The 17434-nt window shown below is 41.1% G+C and overlaps 2 protein-coding genes across 3 annotated transcripts in view; one reads left to right on the top strand and one right to left on the bottom strand.

Annotated features, from left to right (window-relative positions):
• The window catches only part of tinagl1 (tubulointerstitial nephritis antigen-like 1), a 32139-nt gene extending 23153 nt beyond the window's left edge, over positions 1-8986 (top strand). Inside the window, exons 9-12 of the mRNA XM_044171688.1 lie at positions 747-792; positions 1768-1891; positions 5698-5743; positions 6098-8986. Of these exons, the coding sequence (XP_044027623.1) occupies positions 747-792; positions 1768-1891; positions 5698-5743; positions 6098-6265 (384 nt within the window). The 3' untranslated portion in view covers positions 6266-8986. The remainder of the gene's footprint in view (positions 1-746; positions 793-1767; positions 1892-5697; positions 5744-6097) is intronic.
• A 3949-nt stretch (positions 8987-12935) lies between these two features.
• LOC122864840 (lens fiber membrane intrinsic protein-like) lies at positions 12936-15669 on the bottom strand. Of its 2 annotated transcripts, none has more exons than XM_044172541.1 (5): positions 15446-15669; positions 14561-14769; positions 13824-13973; positions 13598-13732; positions 12936-13245 (listed from the first exon to the last, which is right to left on the bottom strand). In XM_044172541.1, the coding sequence occupies exons 1-5, from the start codon at positions 15652-15654 to the stop codon at positions 13184-13186; spliced, it is 765 nt and encodes a 254-aa protein (XP_044028476.1). In that variant the 5' UTR covers positions 15655-15669; the 3' UTR covers positions 12936-13183. The 2 variants fall into 2 exon arrangements, with proteins under 2 accessions (XP_044028476.1, XP_044028477.1); XM_044172542.1 differs by lacking the exon at positions 15446-15669 and adding an exon at positions 15205-15392.
• Between the last annotated feature and the right edge of the window lie 1765 nt (positions 15670-17434).

The raw sequence follows: 17434 nt of genomic DNA, 5'->3' as shown, positions 1-17434 counted from the left end.
TCTGTGTTTACCTTCTAATATCAAATTACTTGACTGTTTCTACATGTCATATATTCATGTTTATTAATATATTGAATTGAGTAAACCAGAATCAGTTGATATGAGAGCATAGTAGCCAAGAGTTCTGACTGATTACATTGAGAAAACACAGAGAAACAACTGTGCTGTATTATGAGACATTAGCGTATATAAATTCATATGGTATTGTCCTAGTGAATGAGAAGCAAATAGTAAATAATTAGACTATGAGCAGGTCAAGAACAAAATTGCTGTGAGAAAAGTTTATTTCACAATTTAAAAGCCGGATGGTCTAAAGTCCACTCCATGTAGAAAGCGCCTCTGCCATTCCTTATTAGCAAAAAGTATCATGTAACATTCACTGACTGTTTCCAGAAGCTGTCTCTGCATGCGGCTCCGTGTATCCCGTCTAATTCAAGACAACCACTGAGCTGCAGCATAACATGCGGTTTTATCAGCCAGCATCCATCAATGCTAAATGACGGCTAATGCCTCTCAAAATCATTACCGCCTGTTATTTCTGTCTCCCGATGGCCTGTGAAGTCAATAAGCCAGGCATTAAGGCCCAGGGGCCCTGCTGGACTCAATCTTGTTATCTGACTTTTAACATCCAGGGGGGTTGTTTTCATCCTCTCCATTTCACTGACATGTAATGATTTCTGATTAATTTCTTTCTGTCTGTCTCTCTCTCTTTGCCTATAAATTATTCCTTCTATCGTCTCTCTCAGGAAAAGGAGATCATGAAGGAGATCATGGATAATGGTCCTGTGCAAGGTAATTGTAAACAATATTTTAGTGTCAACATTTACTCCCAAGTGAGAGTTACCTTTAAAAAAATTAAACACCGCACTCCCAAGGGACACACAAATCCAAACACATGCACCTTGAAACCTCGTGTTGGGGATCCAACCTTGGACGATGTCATGTTTGGCTTTGTCATCCTAATGGTTTTTCCCTGGGTATCAACTGTGACCCCAGACACCGGGTCAAAAATGTTGGACTTTCATGTCAGTGTGGTTGAACTGACCTTCCTTTACTAGCTCGCCTCACTGTCTAGTGCCCATCTGGGCCATTGTCAAGTACACTTGAATAGGAGTCACATGTAGGTGTGTGTGTGTGTGTGATTCTCTATGAGCCTGTGCCAGCTTCTTGTTTAATTGTTTAGCAGTCCAGGAAAATGTATTGGCTTCACATCAAGTTTCCTTTTTGCCTTTGAGTTTCTCTCTGAAACAAAGACATATAGGTGTGTGTGTGTGTGTGTGTGTGTGTGTGTGTGTGTATACTCACATTGTGTATTGTTGATAAGAGGGGAGGTCTACACATTGTTCTCATCTAGAGAACACTGAATTTAGTGCAGGTAGACCTCCAAAAGAGGGAAATTTCTCACCTGTACATCCGGAGAGTTATTTCCATTGAGCTGGAATAGGAAAGTCACATGGAGTTCACAGCTGAGCACACACATACACACACACACACACACACACACACTGCTGCCTGCCCTTTCTGATGTCTGGGTGTGTGTGACTCAGGGGAGAATTGGAATTTGTTTGGTGAAATTAGTTAATTACTTTTAGATTAATGGATGTTTGAATAAGATTTTTATCTCTCTTTTCCATAACATATTCAGCAGCCTTTATAAAAGATAGTCATATTGTTGTTGTGTGTGTGTGTGTGTGTGTGTGTGTGTGTGTGTGTGCACGTGCATGTTATATCCGCCTACTAATTCTCCCTGCTTGTTTGTTCTTGCAGCTATTATGGAGGTCCACGAGGACTTCTTTGTCTATAAGAGTGGGATCTACAAGCACACTGACATCAGCTTCACCAAACCGCCACAATACCGCAAACATGGCACACACTCCATCAGGATCACTGGGTAAGTTACCAGTACACAGTAACAGTGCAAAACATCTCCTCCTCCCCTGTTTTGTGAACCAACAGCCCATTAGTCATATCATGGCCCTAGGTAGAGGTTTTGCTCCTTGCACAAATATGATTAGACTCAACATAAACACTTTGGGTTTTGAGATTGTACTGGGATTTTATGCCTTTTGACAATGAAAACTTTTGTTCAGTTGGAGTTATTGACAGGGAAACCATGTGCCATGTTACACAAATTCAACACACAATCACTTGTTAACTGAATGGGGTCTGGACAAAAACATTTGCCTCCCCTGCTCCTGATCCAAGTCTTGGATCATGTGTCTGGTTTCACTGTTGCTACATGCTCAACAGATGCCATTTCCGCAGAAAAGGTGTGTTTTAAAGGTGTGTATTAAGGATGAATCAGGTTTTAATTGAGAAGCTGCTGGTATCAGACTTGATTCAAAGCTTCACTGCACGTGTGTTTGCACACAGACGAGAGTCTATTGCTCTATTGCACAAGACACACCTTGGCTCCACTTTTCTGTCTAGCCCCAGACAAGGCCCCCCTCCCTCTTCTTCCTACTACAGCGACCACAAATATGCAGGCGGGTAGACAGCTGGCACACCTGGATTACCTGCCCCCACCTCTCTCGTTATTCCCCATCCTCCTCGCTTTCCTGCCACATCTCTTCTTGCTCTGTGGTGTCTCCATCATCACTCCTTAGCTGGCCATCTGACTCACTGACCGTCCCACTTCCTCTCTTTCCCCTCTGCACATCCAAGCCAAAATACTCTTATCATTTAAACTATCCTCAGACAGACAGGTGGTTGTTTGCTGCTGTTTTTATGTGTTTAGAGGGTCCAGCTGGTTTTGAAATGTGTCTGTTGTGACAATGATACGTTTGCCGCTCACTAGTCTCACTTTCCAAATTATAAAAATGAGCAGCTACCTCGTAATGGGTCTATAATGGGAGCTAAGGAATGTGTGTTTGTGAGCATTTGACTGTACCTTAGTACCTCAACGTCTGAGCTTGTCCTTGACTTGAACATCACTTTCTCGAGACACTCCAGACATGGGATCTCAGTGCTATGATAAAAGCAGTCTCCTTATTTTTATCTGATTGGCCATTGATAAACAAAACACAACCCATATACATTTTCATGTCCCTTTTTGTGTCCGTGTCTCGCATGTAGGTTTTATGACGTTTCATTTTATGACATCATATGACATGTATAGGCATGTGTATGATCAACACTCAAGCCCTCAGCCTCCAACCTGTACTTACCCTGTTTAAATCACATACTTTACAAGCACACTCTGTTCTGAAATGTGTTCTTGGAAAACTGTGGATGCACATGTGTGTTCACCATGCTCATGTCAGGATCACACTCTGTGAACTGTATTCACCTCTCTACAGTCTCAGTTTGTCAATAAACTGTAAAGGTATGCACAATGTGAGATGATGCTGAGGATGAGGATCCCCAGCGTTCCTGAATGCCTCCTGCTCTTTGGCTCCTTCTACTGAGGCTGTGATTCCTCACCGCTCACTGGATGAGTGGATGTGGATGTACAGCGACACGGGTATAGGGACGGATGGAACAAAAAGAGGAGGGAGGGCATAGTATTTTGAGCTCCAACCTTCCAGCCACAGGCATCAGTGTGTTTACATAGGACAAATCCCATAGCGATGCGTTCCTTTAAGCCCAGTGCCTGGGAAAGTTTGTGGAAAGAGCATTGAGGTCCACTGTGGTGGAAAGGGCATTGTCTGGGCTGCTGATCCTGACTGCACCGGACAGAGAGAGGGGGATCAATCCTCGGAGAAGAGGTCAGGGGTGGGCTGAGGGGCGTTGGGGAAGGGCGGGGCACATGGGCACAGCGGTATGCCCATCATTGTCCCCGAGTGAGCAAGTGAGCTGATTGGAGGCCAGATAAGAGTTCAGCAGTGGTCCGATTCTGTCTGGCTCTGTCCATACCAATAAATATGCAGGCAGGCAGGCATGCATATGGGATCTCACACACACACACATGCAGGTGTGTATGTGCCTTTACTCACAAACACAAATCCCATCACTCCAGTCAGTTTCAGATTGTAGTTGGCATCTGTTGTTCACACAGCTGTTTTGAATCTGTCTGCTCCTGGTCAATGTGACGTCTGACTCCAGTCAGGGAAACACTGGGCTAATAAAGTCACTCGCTGATAGAAGGTTGGCACTATCTGCCAGTATTGTGGTGGCAGGCTACTGAGTTGGCAGAGTCTGAGACCAGTACCTCTATTTCCCAGCATTCCTTTCCCTTATAAAAGAAAACAAGCAATTGGGCACCGGGAGTCTCTTGGGAATCGAAAGGCCTGGATTGCAAAAACAGGATGGGAATTGGCTTTGGGAGAGTGTTTTGATCCTGCTGAGCAAAAATAGTAGTCGTCTAAAATGAAGGTAAAACCCCTCTTGAGGTCGGACTGGAGGCCGGTGGCAAAGACAGAGGCCCTTTGGGGGTTGGCGACGAAGGCAAAATCCCTCTGGAGGTTGGACAGGATGCCGGCGGTGAAGACAGAAACCCTCTGGAGGCCGGGGGCGAAGGCGAAACCACTGAGGAGACTGGCTGCGAAGGCAGAACCCCTCTGGAGGCCCGTGGCTGGAAATCTGAACTGGAGGTTGGCGACAAGACAGCAGGGCTGGAGGCCGGTGACAGAGAGACTGGTAGAGGAGCTGATCAAGCCAGTGATGCCTCCTGCTCCGCAGGAACAGGAGACAGCTGCAGCTCAGGAGTAGCAGATTGCTGCAGCACTGGGACTGATGACTGCCGCAGCTCAGCAGGATCAGAGGTCTGCCGCAGCTCAGGTAATGGTGGCTGCTGCAGCTCGGAAAGTCCAGGAGGCTGCTGCAGCTCAGGAGGTTCAGGAGGCTGCTGCAGCTCAGGAGGTTCAGGAGGCTGCTGTAGCTCAGGAAGATCAGGAGGCTGCTTCAGTTCGAAAAATCCAGGAGACTGCTGAAGCTCAGGAGGTTCAGGAGGCAGCTGCAGCTCAGGAACTGGTGATTTCAGCCCAACTGGCACAGGAGGTGGCGGCAGCTCAGGCTCAGTGGATTGCTGCAGCACCCGAGGTTCAGGAGGCTGCTGCAGCCCAAACAGAACTCGAGATGGTCACGACCCAACCGGAGCAGGAGAAGGTTGCTGTAGACCGCCCAGGAACAGGTATCGGCCGGACCGCCAACTGGGAACCAGACAGAACTGGAGACATCTCTGTGGCACTGGGCAGCTGAGTCTCTGTGACGCTGGGCAGAGGGACCTCCCCGGTGCAGGAAACATTGATAGAAAAATATGAAACTAAGGAAAACTAAAACTAAGAAGCAGAGCAGGACATGATGCCTTAGTGTTGTCGTCTGCTGTCTGTGCATTGACTAGGTTGGTTTCCTCGTAACCTATCCTCTCCTTCCTGTTTCATGTCTGGAGTATGGAAATGGCAGAGGATGAGGGAAATTCCATGTTCTTTGGATAGGAATGTTGTAGGAGTGCAACTAGGCGGTGTCCAGCCATAAATACTCTGTTTTCAGGATGTTGTTAACAAGATGAAAGATTCACTTGAACACTACATATATCTCATCCTGCTTTTCTTTATCAATAATGCCAAGTGTGTCCTAGGTGAACACATTCCTGAGAAGTGTTTACATCAGACTTGTTTGTCATCCATACTTTAAAAATAGCAGGGCAACTCTGACACAGCTGATTTGATGTCTGTATTGAGGATATTTTGTTGTCCTGTTGATGACTCTTCACTCAAATGCATTTTGAATAACCATCCTTTCTGCTACGTGCAACAGGTGGGGAGAGGAGAGAAACTTTGATGGGACATCAAGAAAATATTGGGTAAGCTTTTTCAGTGTGCAAAACAAACATACATTGTTCTTGTCCAGGTGCTGAGTCCTAAAAACTGTAACTGTGATTTTTGTCTCCCAAGAACTTGCAACACTGTTAAACACTCCCTTTAAAATTTCTATTGTATTACATCATCAGTACAACATTTCAGCCCCAAATTAGCTCTTAATTGACTCAAACATTATTCTTTTTCTAATGAATAAAATAAAAATTTTAAAGGGAGTGTCAGTGTCGGTTCTGTTTTTTTTTGCCTAATGTACATTAATATAACCAGGTACTGTACATGCATTCGCAAATAAAAATCAGTCTCATCTGTAGTAAGTTTGACTATACTTTCCTTTTCAGATTGCTGCCAACTCCTGGGGAAAGAACTGGGGGGAGAACGGCTACTTCCGTATTGCTCGCGGGGATAATGAGTGTGAAATTGAAACATTTGTGATTGGTGCGTGGGGCAGGATCACAATGGAGGACATGCACAGCCACCATCACCACCATCGTCGCCGACACATTTAGAAACACAACAGATGTTAAAACCCCACCAAGACCTTTGTTTTTAATCCCACCTATAGCTGGGTTTTTACCCCAGAGGAGATCCCCACCAGTCTCGGAACTGGGCACATCCCCTTACCCATCAAACTGACTGGGACAGCCACAAAATCAATCTCAGAGCCCCTGAACCTTCTCTTTCTTATATCTTACTTTACTCTGGGAATCAATACAACCCCTCTTCTCCTCCATCTTTACTATTTTAAGACAACCCTCCTCACTCTCCCTGTAACTCAAGGTTTATGGCACCAAAAATACAAAGAAAAACTCAAGTGAACTAAAGCTCTTTTTATGTTGCCTTGCAATTAGGCACCTCAGGTATCTACTGATCCAAAGACCACACTTCCCAGAATCCTCAGCGTAATATCTGGTAAAACATGTTCATGTCAAAGTTGGGTGAAGAAAGAAGGAGACGCTCAATTTAATGTTTTCATTCTTCTTTGTGCTTCTTTGTCAACCTGAACCTTTAGTCTTTTCTAGCTCTAAATCTATAATCCAGACAGACCCAATTTCAGAAGGACACTGTGGAAAAGAGGAAATCTGAGAGCCAGATTATCAGACATCAGACCCTTTCAGAGAGCCAAACTGTGTAACCTGATAATATATCATAGATGACCTTACTGACATAAACCTGTCAGCTACACAGACGCACAGTTTGGCTCATTCCCTCAGTTTTAGAGAGGACACTTGTATGAAAGTAGTAACTGCAGGCAGTAGAGTTCTCACACATTCCAGTAAAAACGTAGAATCTGACACTGGAAACAGTAGGAGATTTGATGTGGAGTATAAGATGACAAAAACTCTGATTTGGGATTTTAGGATTTACAGTGCCACTGGCCATGACCAGCAGTCAAAATGACTCCCAATACCATTGGACATTTTAAAGCTATTTAATAATCAAACAGGATAACTCTTGGGACTACATGTTTATACTGGGAAGGACAGTGTCAGTAGATAAGATTAAACATGTATCATTTGGTCTTGGCTGCAGGTGAAATAAATAATTTTCAGTCTTACTAGATTGTTCTTACATGAACAATGATAAACACTTAAATGAAAGCCATGCTGCCATTCTTCACCCCACTGTCTCATTTGAAAAGTAAAACACTGATGCGTTAAGAGGCAAAACAGACTGTAATGCCTTAAAGAAACAGAGTTTGTTTTGACCGATGTAAAAGAAAGTGTTTGTGTATAGTAGTCTTAATTAGCTCTGTTCTGTGTTACAATTTGAGCTAAAGATGTTATTTTTTCATTGCAGTTATGTTTTGAAGTTTTATTTTACTACTTGTTTAAAGATGTGCTGTATGTAGTAACTTTAATAACACACGCATCACTGAGTTGCTTTTCTGCTTGTGCCTCTACATAGTTGTAACGAGGGGGGGATATTGCTGCTAAAGTCCGGTCTGTGCTACAGTATTTGACTGGAGTCTTTAGTTTAATGCATTTCATATGTAATAAGAATGTAAAGCCACTTCTAACTACTGCTGAAACACCAGTTCAAGTCACACAGGCTGCAGATGAGCTTGTCTTTTGACTTTATGTTCTCATATTTTATTTCTCATTTTTATTGTTTTCTGCTGGAAAACTCAACATGCTCCAACTTATCAGTGGTGTGCTTATCTTTGCTACAGTACCACAGCGCTTTATGGTGTCTTTATTGCAACTGGTTACAGGCTGATTGAGGGATTTTCAGATCTTTTTGAGCGCCTCCCTTGATAAAGAAAGCATGGTGTATTATAACCACTTACCTTAAATTACATGCTGGTGTGCTTCAGCTGTAACTTCAAACGGCTTTTCAGTTCCTATATCATCATGTCTTCTAATCTTTAAGTTCCCTCTATCATGTCCTTCAGGCATGGATAGGCAGATAGGCATAAAAGCAAAGAGAAATGTCTGGAAGGACAGGCAATTTGCAATGTGGTGGAGGGGCTGTAGATAGATAAGCAATTATTGCATGTTTCTCATGCAATGTACTGAATCCTTGCTTTCATTCTGATGTGAACGAGGGCAGGGAAAGATGAAGAGCAGCCAATCAACATGAGATGCACAACAGGTTTACAATAAATGACACCAAGGACAATGTGAAATGAGCTCTTTGGTCTGAAGAGTGATTATGATAATCTTCTGTCAGCAGAAAGAAAGAGATTCCTCTTTATATTTTTTCATCTGTGGGCATGTTGCTATAGCTCCTTTACATGAGAGAAAAAGATCAATGGACAAAACTTAATTTGCTAGATTGGTTTATGTTACTGTGTGCAGTCCTCACTGAAAGTCCATTGAGTAGAGACATCTTGTCAGTGTACATTTATTTTTCTTAGAGTATGTTGGATTATAGGTCATTCAGGTTCATTGTTAGCTTGGAAAACCCAAATCTATTCCATATAAATTGATCTTACTTTCAGCAATGGTTTTCTCCAACTACACACAGCCTCTCCTCTAACCCCCCCACCCCCCAGGAGCTACAGCAGACATCCACTCAGAAGTTGTGTATTTCATGTAAAATGAACCACTCCGTATTCACCGATGTGTAGACTTTATTTATGATAAGATATGTAAATTATATACTTTTATTCTTTGTTTTCCTGTGCAATGTTTTTATCATCTCTCTGTCTCTTGTATTGTGTGTACTAAATTGCAATACCACATTAGTGTTCACTTGTGCGTCACAATAAAGTCTTTCCAAAACCACACGGTCTCATTGTGAACAGTATCATTGAAACATTGAAACAAGGTGAGATGATGCGGAAAAAATGCCTTAGATAGTACGCATATATATATATATATATATATATGTAGGTTAGATGGTAGAGAAGATGTGTGATTTTTAGGAACATTAGGGATCAGTGAGCCACAATGGGAGGGACTGGGTGCAGGGTGTTCACGGGGAAGCTCCATGGGACGAGACCGGGTGGGATGAGGACAGTTTTTATAAAGTCCTGCTGTGTCAGCGTACTCTTCCATCACTGAGAGCAATAACACTGACCATCAGTCAGTGGAAGACCAGGCCAAAGAGTATGTATAATCGATCATAAATATACAGTATGTGACACATTGAAGACAGCTCTAATTAAAAATGAAGGACATATATGCTTGTGAAAAAACAGTTTGACACTGAAGCATATGTTAGATTTTGCCTAACTAGAAGCCAAATATCTTTAGCTGCACAGTTGAGAACTGGTATTCTTCCTCTTGCCAGATTAAAAAATATTCAGGGGGAAAACAGATTTTTTGAACTGTGTGATTTGGGAGAAGTGGAAAGTGAGTCCCATTTTCTTTTGTACTGTACAAACTTTTCATGAAATAGCTAAAAAAAAAAATCCCTGAAATATACCGGTGTGCAGATGATCACATCTTGGAATGATGTGTTTACGTTTGCCAGCTTTGTCTCAAAAACCTAGAAAAGATAATTAGATAATTAGTATTTACTCCAATTTCTCCAGTATGTTATCTGCCAGGCAAGGTATGTTGTGTGCCTGTTCTGTATGTGTTTTTCTTCCCTCCTGCTTTTCTTTCTCTCCCCTTCTCCTGGTTTCTCTCTATGTGTTAAGAACATGATTGGTTTCCACCTGTGCAGTCTGGTCATTCTGCTTATTGGTTCCCTTGGACTTTGAGCTGGCCTATCATCATTCAGGGCCCTCAATAAAAGGAGCATGACTTAAGAATTCTCTGTCTTTTTCTCTGCTCTTAACCTGTCTGAGCTGTTGTAGCACTATTTGTGTGAACTTGTTAAGAATAACAGAAAAAGATGTGTGTGGTGGGAGGTTGAGGATGACAGGTGAGCTGGGGTCCACTTGCCTTTACACTTATCCCACACGTAGGTAACTTTTGTGTAGAGACACTAGGATTATTGATTGGTGCCACCTCTGTATTTGTTTTGGTGAAGTTCTTTTTTTAGATAAGCATGTTAGGTCTTTTGTTTGTTGTTGTTTTGAGTTAGGGATTTTGAGAACCTTTGTTATGTTTGCAAGTATCGAGATGAGCTAAAAATAAATCACTTTCATTATCACTTCTACTCTTTTCCCCCCTATTTTTACCAAGATGATGTAACAAGTATTATATTTTAAACGTTTTTCTCAGTGATTTATGAATTGAGACAATGAAGATCCAAAGAGCTGATCATGAAAGTTGTTGGTTTTCTATATTCATGGAATTCTTAATTTTTGTAGATTGAAAATGCAACACTTAGGATATGGATTATGTGAATTTATGATGTTGTGTAAGACAGTGCGGGCTTGGCTGTGCAGTATGAATGACACTATAATAAAAACTCAGTTTATTCATTCATAGATATAAACACAAAAACATGTGTGACAACAGCGTCTCTTATGTGTTTCCCTTTCAGCTAAATTTATTTTAGAAACGTGACAAATTAACTTTCCTTTTTATTTAATTGCATTATTAAATTCTCTAAAGTTTATTCTTCAACCTTAGCACAGTACTTAAATAAATACAATTTCCACCAATTCCCTCTCCTTAAATTTGTTTTGGTGTGTTTGTGTGTTTAGCATGTCTGTATGTCCATATCCCACAAACAGCTGGGTGAACATCTGCCTCAGAGAGGGACAGCATTCTAATGTGGAGAGGACACCCTCCTGTTTGAAGTGAGAGAAATTGCAGGTCTGTAAAATTAACCATATTGAGCAAATTGTCACATATCAACAGGCTCTGTCAGTGAAAACTAACAGGTGTTCTCACTGGCACCATGTTCAACAAACACTTTTGCTAAGAGAAGGGTGAGCAGACCTGCTGTGTCCAGCACAGACGTGGAGGGGTGACCTTAACCTTGCATTCCTGCATCAAATTGCTCACCTATGAAACATTGGAGTATATGCATTTAAATTACACTTCAACTTTAAGTACACATTTGGTCTGGCCAGTTTCTGTTGGTGAGCTGATGAAAATTATTAACAGTTTACAAGCTCCTATTCAGTCTTAAACATTTATAAGAGAAACATCCTGCTGCTGAGATGGGCTCATTCTACTTTTCAAAGCAAGCTTGCCTGTTTCGCGACAAAGTAGAGTTAATATTAGACATAAACAGCAGAATGAGGAAGATGGTGCCTCTAGTTTAGAAATAACAATCTCATATTTTCTCTCTTACTGCATCAATGTCAAGAAAATTCCTTTGTTGTGTAAATTGAGTTATGTTTTGAGGTCAAACACATTGCAATTAAAATACACGACTGACAATTAACCTTATTTTGGGCAAAATAATATTTTAGGACTTACAATGTTATCTAATACTTTTGAAGATAATTTTGCAATTTGATTTTCTGAGCTGATGGAAAAAACAGGACTTTTACCTGGAAGCTATTAATACTTTTTAATCTTTTACAATACTCCTTCACAAAAAGGCACTAATACAAACAACTCATTGTGTTAATTGTTGTGATAATTGCTCACAATTTACTTAACATATATGTGACGGGATGGATGAATGAAAACATCCCCACAATCCTCACTTCCTAAATTTTTACAACCGCAGTGCTGTAGAACCTCCCATAGTTCTGCGGAAAATAAATATTACTAAGCATTTTGTTGGTTTGCTGAAATGTGAAAATTTACCAAGCCATCCCATGACAACTGGCCTCAGTGAAAGCTTTAGAGTGGGTTATGAAAGAATCTGGAGAAAAGCACACAATATTACAGAGATAATGACTTCACAGCAGCCACAGGGACCAAGTAAGGAAACTTGGATCAAGGGATCTGTCCAGTGACTGTTTACATTTCTCTCATTGTTTCTGCGTCACCAAACAGCCAAAGCATTCATTACCTCAGCAGCTACTACTCCTCTCCTCCCAGCTGATGGTGAGGAATGGACGAGTACCAAGAAAAAAGGAGGAAGTAGTTATTGAAGACAGGGGCAGTGAAACAATCACTGGCTGGAGACCCCACCCTGGTCCCCCGGTCCAGGAACATGATCTTCTTCTCAGGTTCTATGTAGCCTGTTCTCCACACACATGCAAACACAAACAGCCTCCCTCAACTTTTCCATGTGCTGTCTGTACTTGAGTGTACTCAGGGGACGTCAACAAAGATGTTGTGGAAGATCATGCTGGCTGCCAGAGGCAAAGCCCTTTCCCATGAACAACAACCTAATGCAAAACATACATTTCATTTTTAGTTTGGGCGAATCCTTGTCAGAAGTACTGAAGTAGAACCAAATCGAATAGCTTCAGGGGGAATCCTGAGACAAGCATATACTGTAAACCTTTGATGTATTGTTCTCTGCTGTGTAGTTTAATATTTCCACATTATATATTGCCAACTACCATAAAGCATTTCCTGAGGGGAAACATTGTTTCAGTTGTCTGTGTCTACATACAAAATAAAGAGTTAGAGATAAATGACTGTAGATAAATGATTGATGTTTCTCAATAGACTGCAATCTTATCAGATATTTGAACCTGATTCAATCCATAATGCAAACCCAACCCCCTTATCAAATAGAAGTGCTCTGCTCTTGTACTTGTGAGTGTGCACTCTAGTGGAGTGCTTTAGTGCTGCCATCTTCTGGTGGCCTTTCAGTACAGCTGCAAAGATTACGCTCACATTTGAGGACCAACTTTATCGAATGTGCCAAATTACAGTACAGATTAAAAGTTAAGTTAAATAACACCAATAATCAGTTACAATATTTAGACACACGATTAGTTTTATTAAGCTTGTTTTTCCTCTGTGCTATCATCATGACTATTCCTAAAAAAATAATCCATATTGCAAGAATACGACTTTTAGAAAACATGTTAACAAGACCGTCAAAGGCCTTCAGGAGCCACACCAGATGTCATCTCTTCAGTAGATCAGTCAAGACTGTCTTCTGTTTCTCCTCAATTAAAAGTGGGATTGTGGGATTTTTTTTTTTGACAAAGTGTCTGTCTCCCTCTAGCGTGGGCCAGTTCCTCTCCTGCATTCACACATTCTGTAGGCACATATGTAGAAAATACCTGCAACAGACAGAGGCAATGTATTTGGTGATGTACAGTATGTAAGATAACAAAACTGGCCTTGAAGAGTATTTTTCCTAGGGTGATTTTGATATCAAATTTGTTTTAGTCAGTTTTTATGTGTTTACACTAATTTTGTTTCAGCCTGAGCCCTCTTTGGAAATATATATTAAGATTTAATTCATACTGTAGCAATAAGACTAGAGATGATCTCAAAATACTTAGCAAAAAAGCTTATTGTCTAGAATATTTGATAGTAACTTCTGTGGTTACTGCTTCTTCTGAGCTATCTGACAAGTTCGAATAATAATGTCTGGACAAAGAATGACCCCCGGCCTTTGTCCTTTCTCACCTGCAAAGAAGGTCATGAGCATGGCCACCCAGCCCAGTATGTAGGACCAGGAGAAGCGCCAGTCACCGAAGCGCCTCCCCAGGAAGTTGATTGTCACTCCAGTATAAATGGCCATACCCAGCAGAACAAAGAAAGCTAAAAGGGAGACGGGGATGTACATGCTAGTTATGATTAAGGCAAGTGTAAGTGTATATGTATCTGTCAATTCAGAAGAAATAAGACTCACTGGAGACAAAAAACATGATTCCTGCAGCAAAGGAGCGGTTGAACCTTTCAAAGGACGAGAAGTGAGCAAAGGACATGATGCCAGCGATGATGCCTGCAAAGCACGACATCCCTGAAAGGATCATGAAGGCCCTGGTGGCATTCCAGTAAGCTGCAAGGAAACAGGGAGAGATCATCAAATATGTCATCCTTATAAATGTCTTCACAAACATTTAATTACCTTTATTTAATTAATGTGTCCAAATTTAATTTTCTCTCCAGATATGATTTTAGTTTTTAACTCAGACACACTTATTCTAACCAGTTCATCATTTTGCCACTCAGTAAGCAAATTAACCATTCAGCCCTTCAGTCACTCTGTGTAATCATGTCACTCTTTGCATACATAACACGGTCCAACTGTAGAATCCACATAACAGACCCATGAGACAGGTCAGTATATGCCATCAGATAGCATTTCTCACACTTTTAAGAAAAGCTTTGACTGTTGCATTAGCTGGTGCTCAAATATACAGGGACTTAGTGTGAAACTGTAGGCGGGGGTTCAAGGTCTGTCTCACAGCCACACCACTGTCCAGCCAGAGCTTCTGCGGTCACACAACAGTGTCACAAAATCTGTGTGAAAATAGAACAGCCCACTCCCCTGAACGAAACAAAAAACCTGCATGTGCTTTTGATTTGTCTCGATTGTTATCTTGGCTGTCCCACAGGATTTGAAAGACATCCTGAGTGTCTTACCTATGCTGTCAGTCTGCATGTAGCACTTGTTGGACATGCAGTACCTCCAGAGACCCTGGTGGGCATAGCTTCCAGAGAGACGGTACTGCATCCAGTAGTCAGTTGCAGTGGAGACTACCAACAGGATATTACCAACAATAGCACAGAACAGGCCCCCTCCCATGAAGCTGTACATCTTGAGCTGAGATAACGGGGCTGCTGCAGAGCAACTGTAATGTTGTGAGGAAAAATCATGGAAGTCAAGGGTACTGCAGATATTGCAAAATCATGTTCTGCTAGTCATGTACTACATACACGTTTGCACTCACACACACTGTCTCAAGTCCTGCAACATCAGGGGTTGAATATATAATTGCTAAAATAAACACACTGTATGAATTAAAATGTCCCTAAAAAAAGGGTTGTGATAGTGAAATCTAATCCATCAAATTCAATACTCGAGTGTCCATTTAGAGCTCTGTTTGAAAACCACATATGATGCCAGCCAATCATAAAGCCACAATAAGGAAAACCAGAGAAACATGAAACAAACATCCAAACTGAAAATATGACTCTGCAAACACATTTATAGCTGCTTTAACGCCTTGATTTGTAAAAATGAAGCAGAGTGGATTCCTAGAAACCTCTTTATCAAACATATTTACCTCTTCTTTAGTGGAAACATCACTGTTAGTTGAACAGGTGCAAAGCAAAACCACAGTAAAAGCTATAATGTTGCAGTTTGTTGTTGTTCCCCGTCTCAATCCTCATGTCACACCAGTGTTTGTTCAGCAGTAATGAGGTTTTATCTGATTCTGCCAGCCTCTGTCCAATCACAGTCATCATAAATGAAAATGTGTTGCTCTAGGATACACACAAAAACCACCCTGAAATTTGATCCCTTACCTTGTTTCTGGAAATGCTCCCTCTCTACTGCCCACCTTTCCGAGGTAAAGATAGAAACGGTTGGAGGGGGAAAGAGAGAGAGTCAAAGACAATACTACAACCAAAAATTTGTCCCCTCGTTTTTTCTGTTGATGAAAGCAAAATCCTTTGCAGCAATCTCCCTCGTGTGGGATGCTCTTGAATGAGACACCGTAGGGGCCACAATGCATGTGACCCTGTACATTTGAGTGTGTTTGTGTGTCTGTGTGGGGTTTGTGGGGCCTTGGAAAAGGTGGTCCATGTTTCTTTTTTGGGGTTTTGTTTGTTTGTAAATGGCCTGCTCTAGAACTGGGGATATGCATAGGTATGCAGGACTGTCTGTGTCAATGCGACATGCTGAAACACACACTTTTCTTTCAGTGCTGTCACACTGTGGTGGTGAGGAGAGACACATATAGAGGGAGCGCTCTATACAGGCAGTGTCTCTCTCCCTCTACTATAGGACTGTCTTAACTAAGATCAAATATATGTTTTTATATCCTGAGCGTTACCTTACAAAAACACACGCAAAAAATACATAAGCAGGCATACTCTGACTCGAGCTCTTTACTATACACAATCTTTTTTACAAAAAGTGAAGTTTTCAAATCTTGTGTTAAATAGACAAAAAAATGTACATACAAAACATGACATAGTGTATGCAATTAGTGTCCAAAATTTCTGTGTTTGGCTGCATGCGTGAACTTAAGTGAGGGGATGTTTCAGTCTTGCAGTCAGTGAAAAAAAATGACTGAGAAAGGGAGATACTGTAGGCAGTGGTTAGAAAAGTGACCCCACTGAGGTGCCCGTGAGCAAGGGACTTAAGGCCCAACTGCTCCGGTGGCCAACAGATTAGACTGTGGTTTTTACTAGGCAGCTTCCAGGGAAGGCCCTGTTTTCAGTAAAGCCTCTCTGGATAAATAGAGAAAAATGGTAAAGAGAAAAAATGAAAGAGAGCACAATGTCAGGTTAAGCATGTCAATAAACAACTGCTGGCACCTCTGGCCCAAGCCCAGGGCAACAGAGGGTGACTCCTGAACAACATAAAAAGATATGACAGTTTGTCTCCTCCAGGATCAGCTGTGAGTGTGGAAATAACAGATCAACAATGGCAATTAATCATATGCATTCTAGTTAAAAATGAATCATATACAAGCCAGTTAAAACTTTTTTTTCAGACTTGAAGCTCCTGGGTAAATTGGATATTCAACAGATTAATTAAGCAAGACAGTGTGCTTGTTGCTACCTGTGTGATGTAAATGTGCGCTAAACTTAGTTTGAAGATATGCTCCGATTTCTGACTGCTGGAGCATACAATATTTGTAATTAATTTTAATTCATTTTATCTTTACACAAAAAATAAATGGTAAAGTTACCATTTAGATCTGTTGCTCTTCCTGAGGTTTTTTTGCATTTTACATTTTTTGGGGGAGTTTTCCTTATCCCAGTCGAGGGTCTAAGGATAGAGGGTGTCATATGCTTATGCTGTGCAGATTGTAAAGCCCCTCCAGGCAAATTTGTGATTTGTGATACTGGGCTGTGTAAATATAATTGACTTGACTTGACAACTTTACTTTGAGGTTGCAACTAATAAATATTTTCATTATCAATTAATTTGTCAATTATGTTTTTGATTAATTAATCATTTAACCTATTAAATGTCAGTAAGTTCTGAAAAATGTCCATCACAATATGCAGGAGCCCAGGGCTATGTCTCAGATGTCTTCTTTTGTCCAGCCAACATTCATAAACAAAGATAGTTGATGATTTTACATGATTTTAAATAAAAGTAAAAGTAGCAAATCCTCACATTTGAGAAACTGGAAACACAACATTTAGCATTTTTTTCTTGTTAAATGACTTACACGATTAATTATTTATCAAAATTGCTGGTAATTAATTTTCAGACAATAGACTACTGGTTTAAGCGACTAATGGTTTCCGAATGCCTATTTAGCTTTGATGTTGGAT

Source organism: Siniperca chuatsi, linkage group LG17 (genome assembly GCF_020085105.1).
Source record: "Siniperca chuatsi isolate FFG_IHB_CAS linkage group LG17, ASM2008510v1, whole genome shotgun sequence".
Lineage (NCBI taxonomy): Eukaryota > Metazoa > Chordata > Actinopteri > Centrarchiformes > Sinipercidae > Siniperca > Siniperca chuatsi.
The sequence above is the reverse complement of the archived record's forward strand: the minus strand, read 5'-3'. Positions and strand labels throughout refer to the sequence as shown.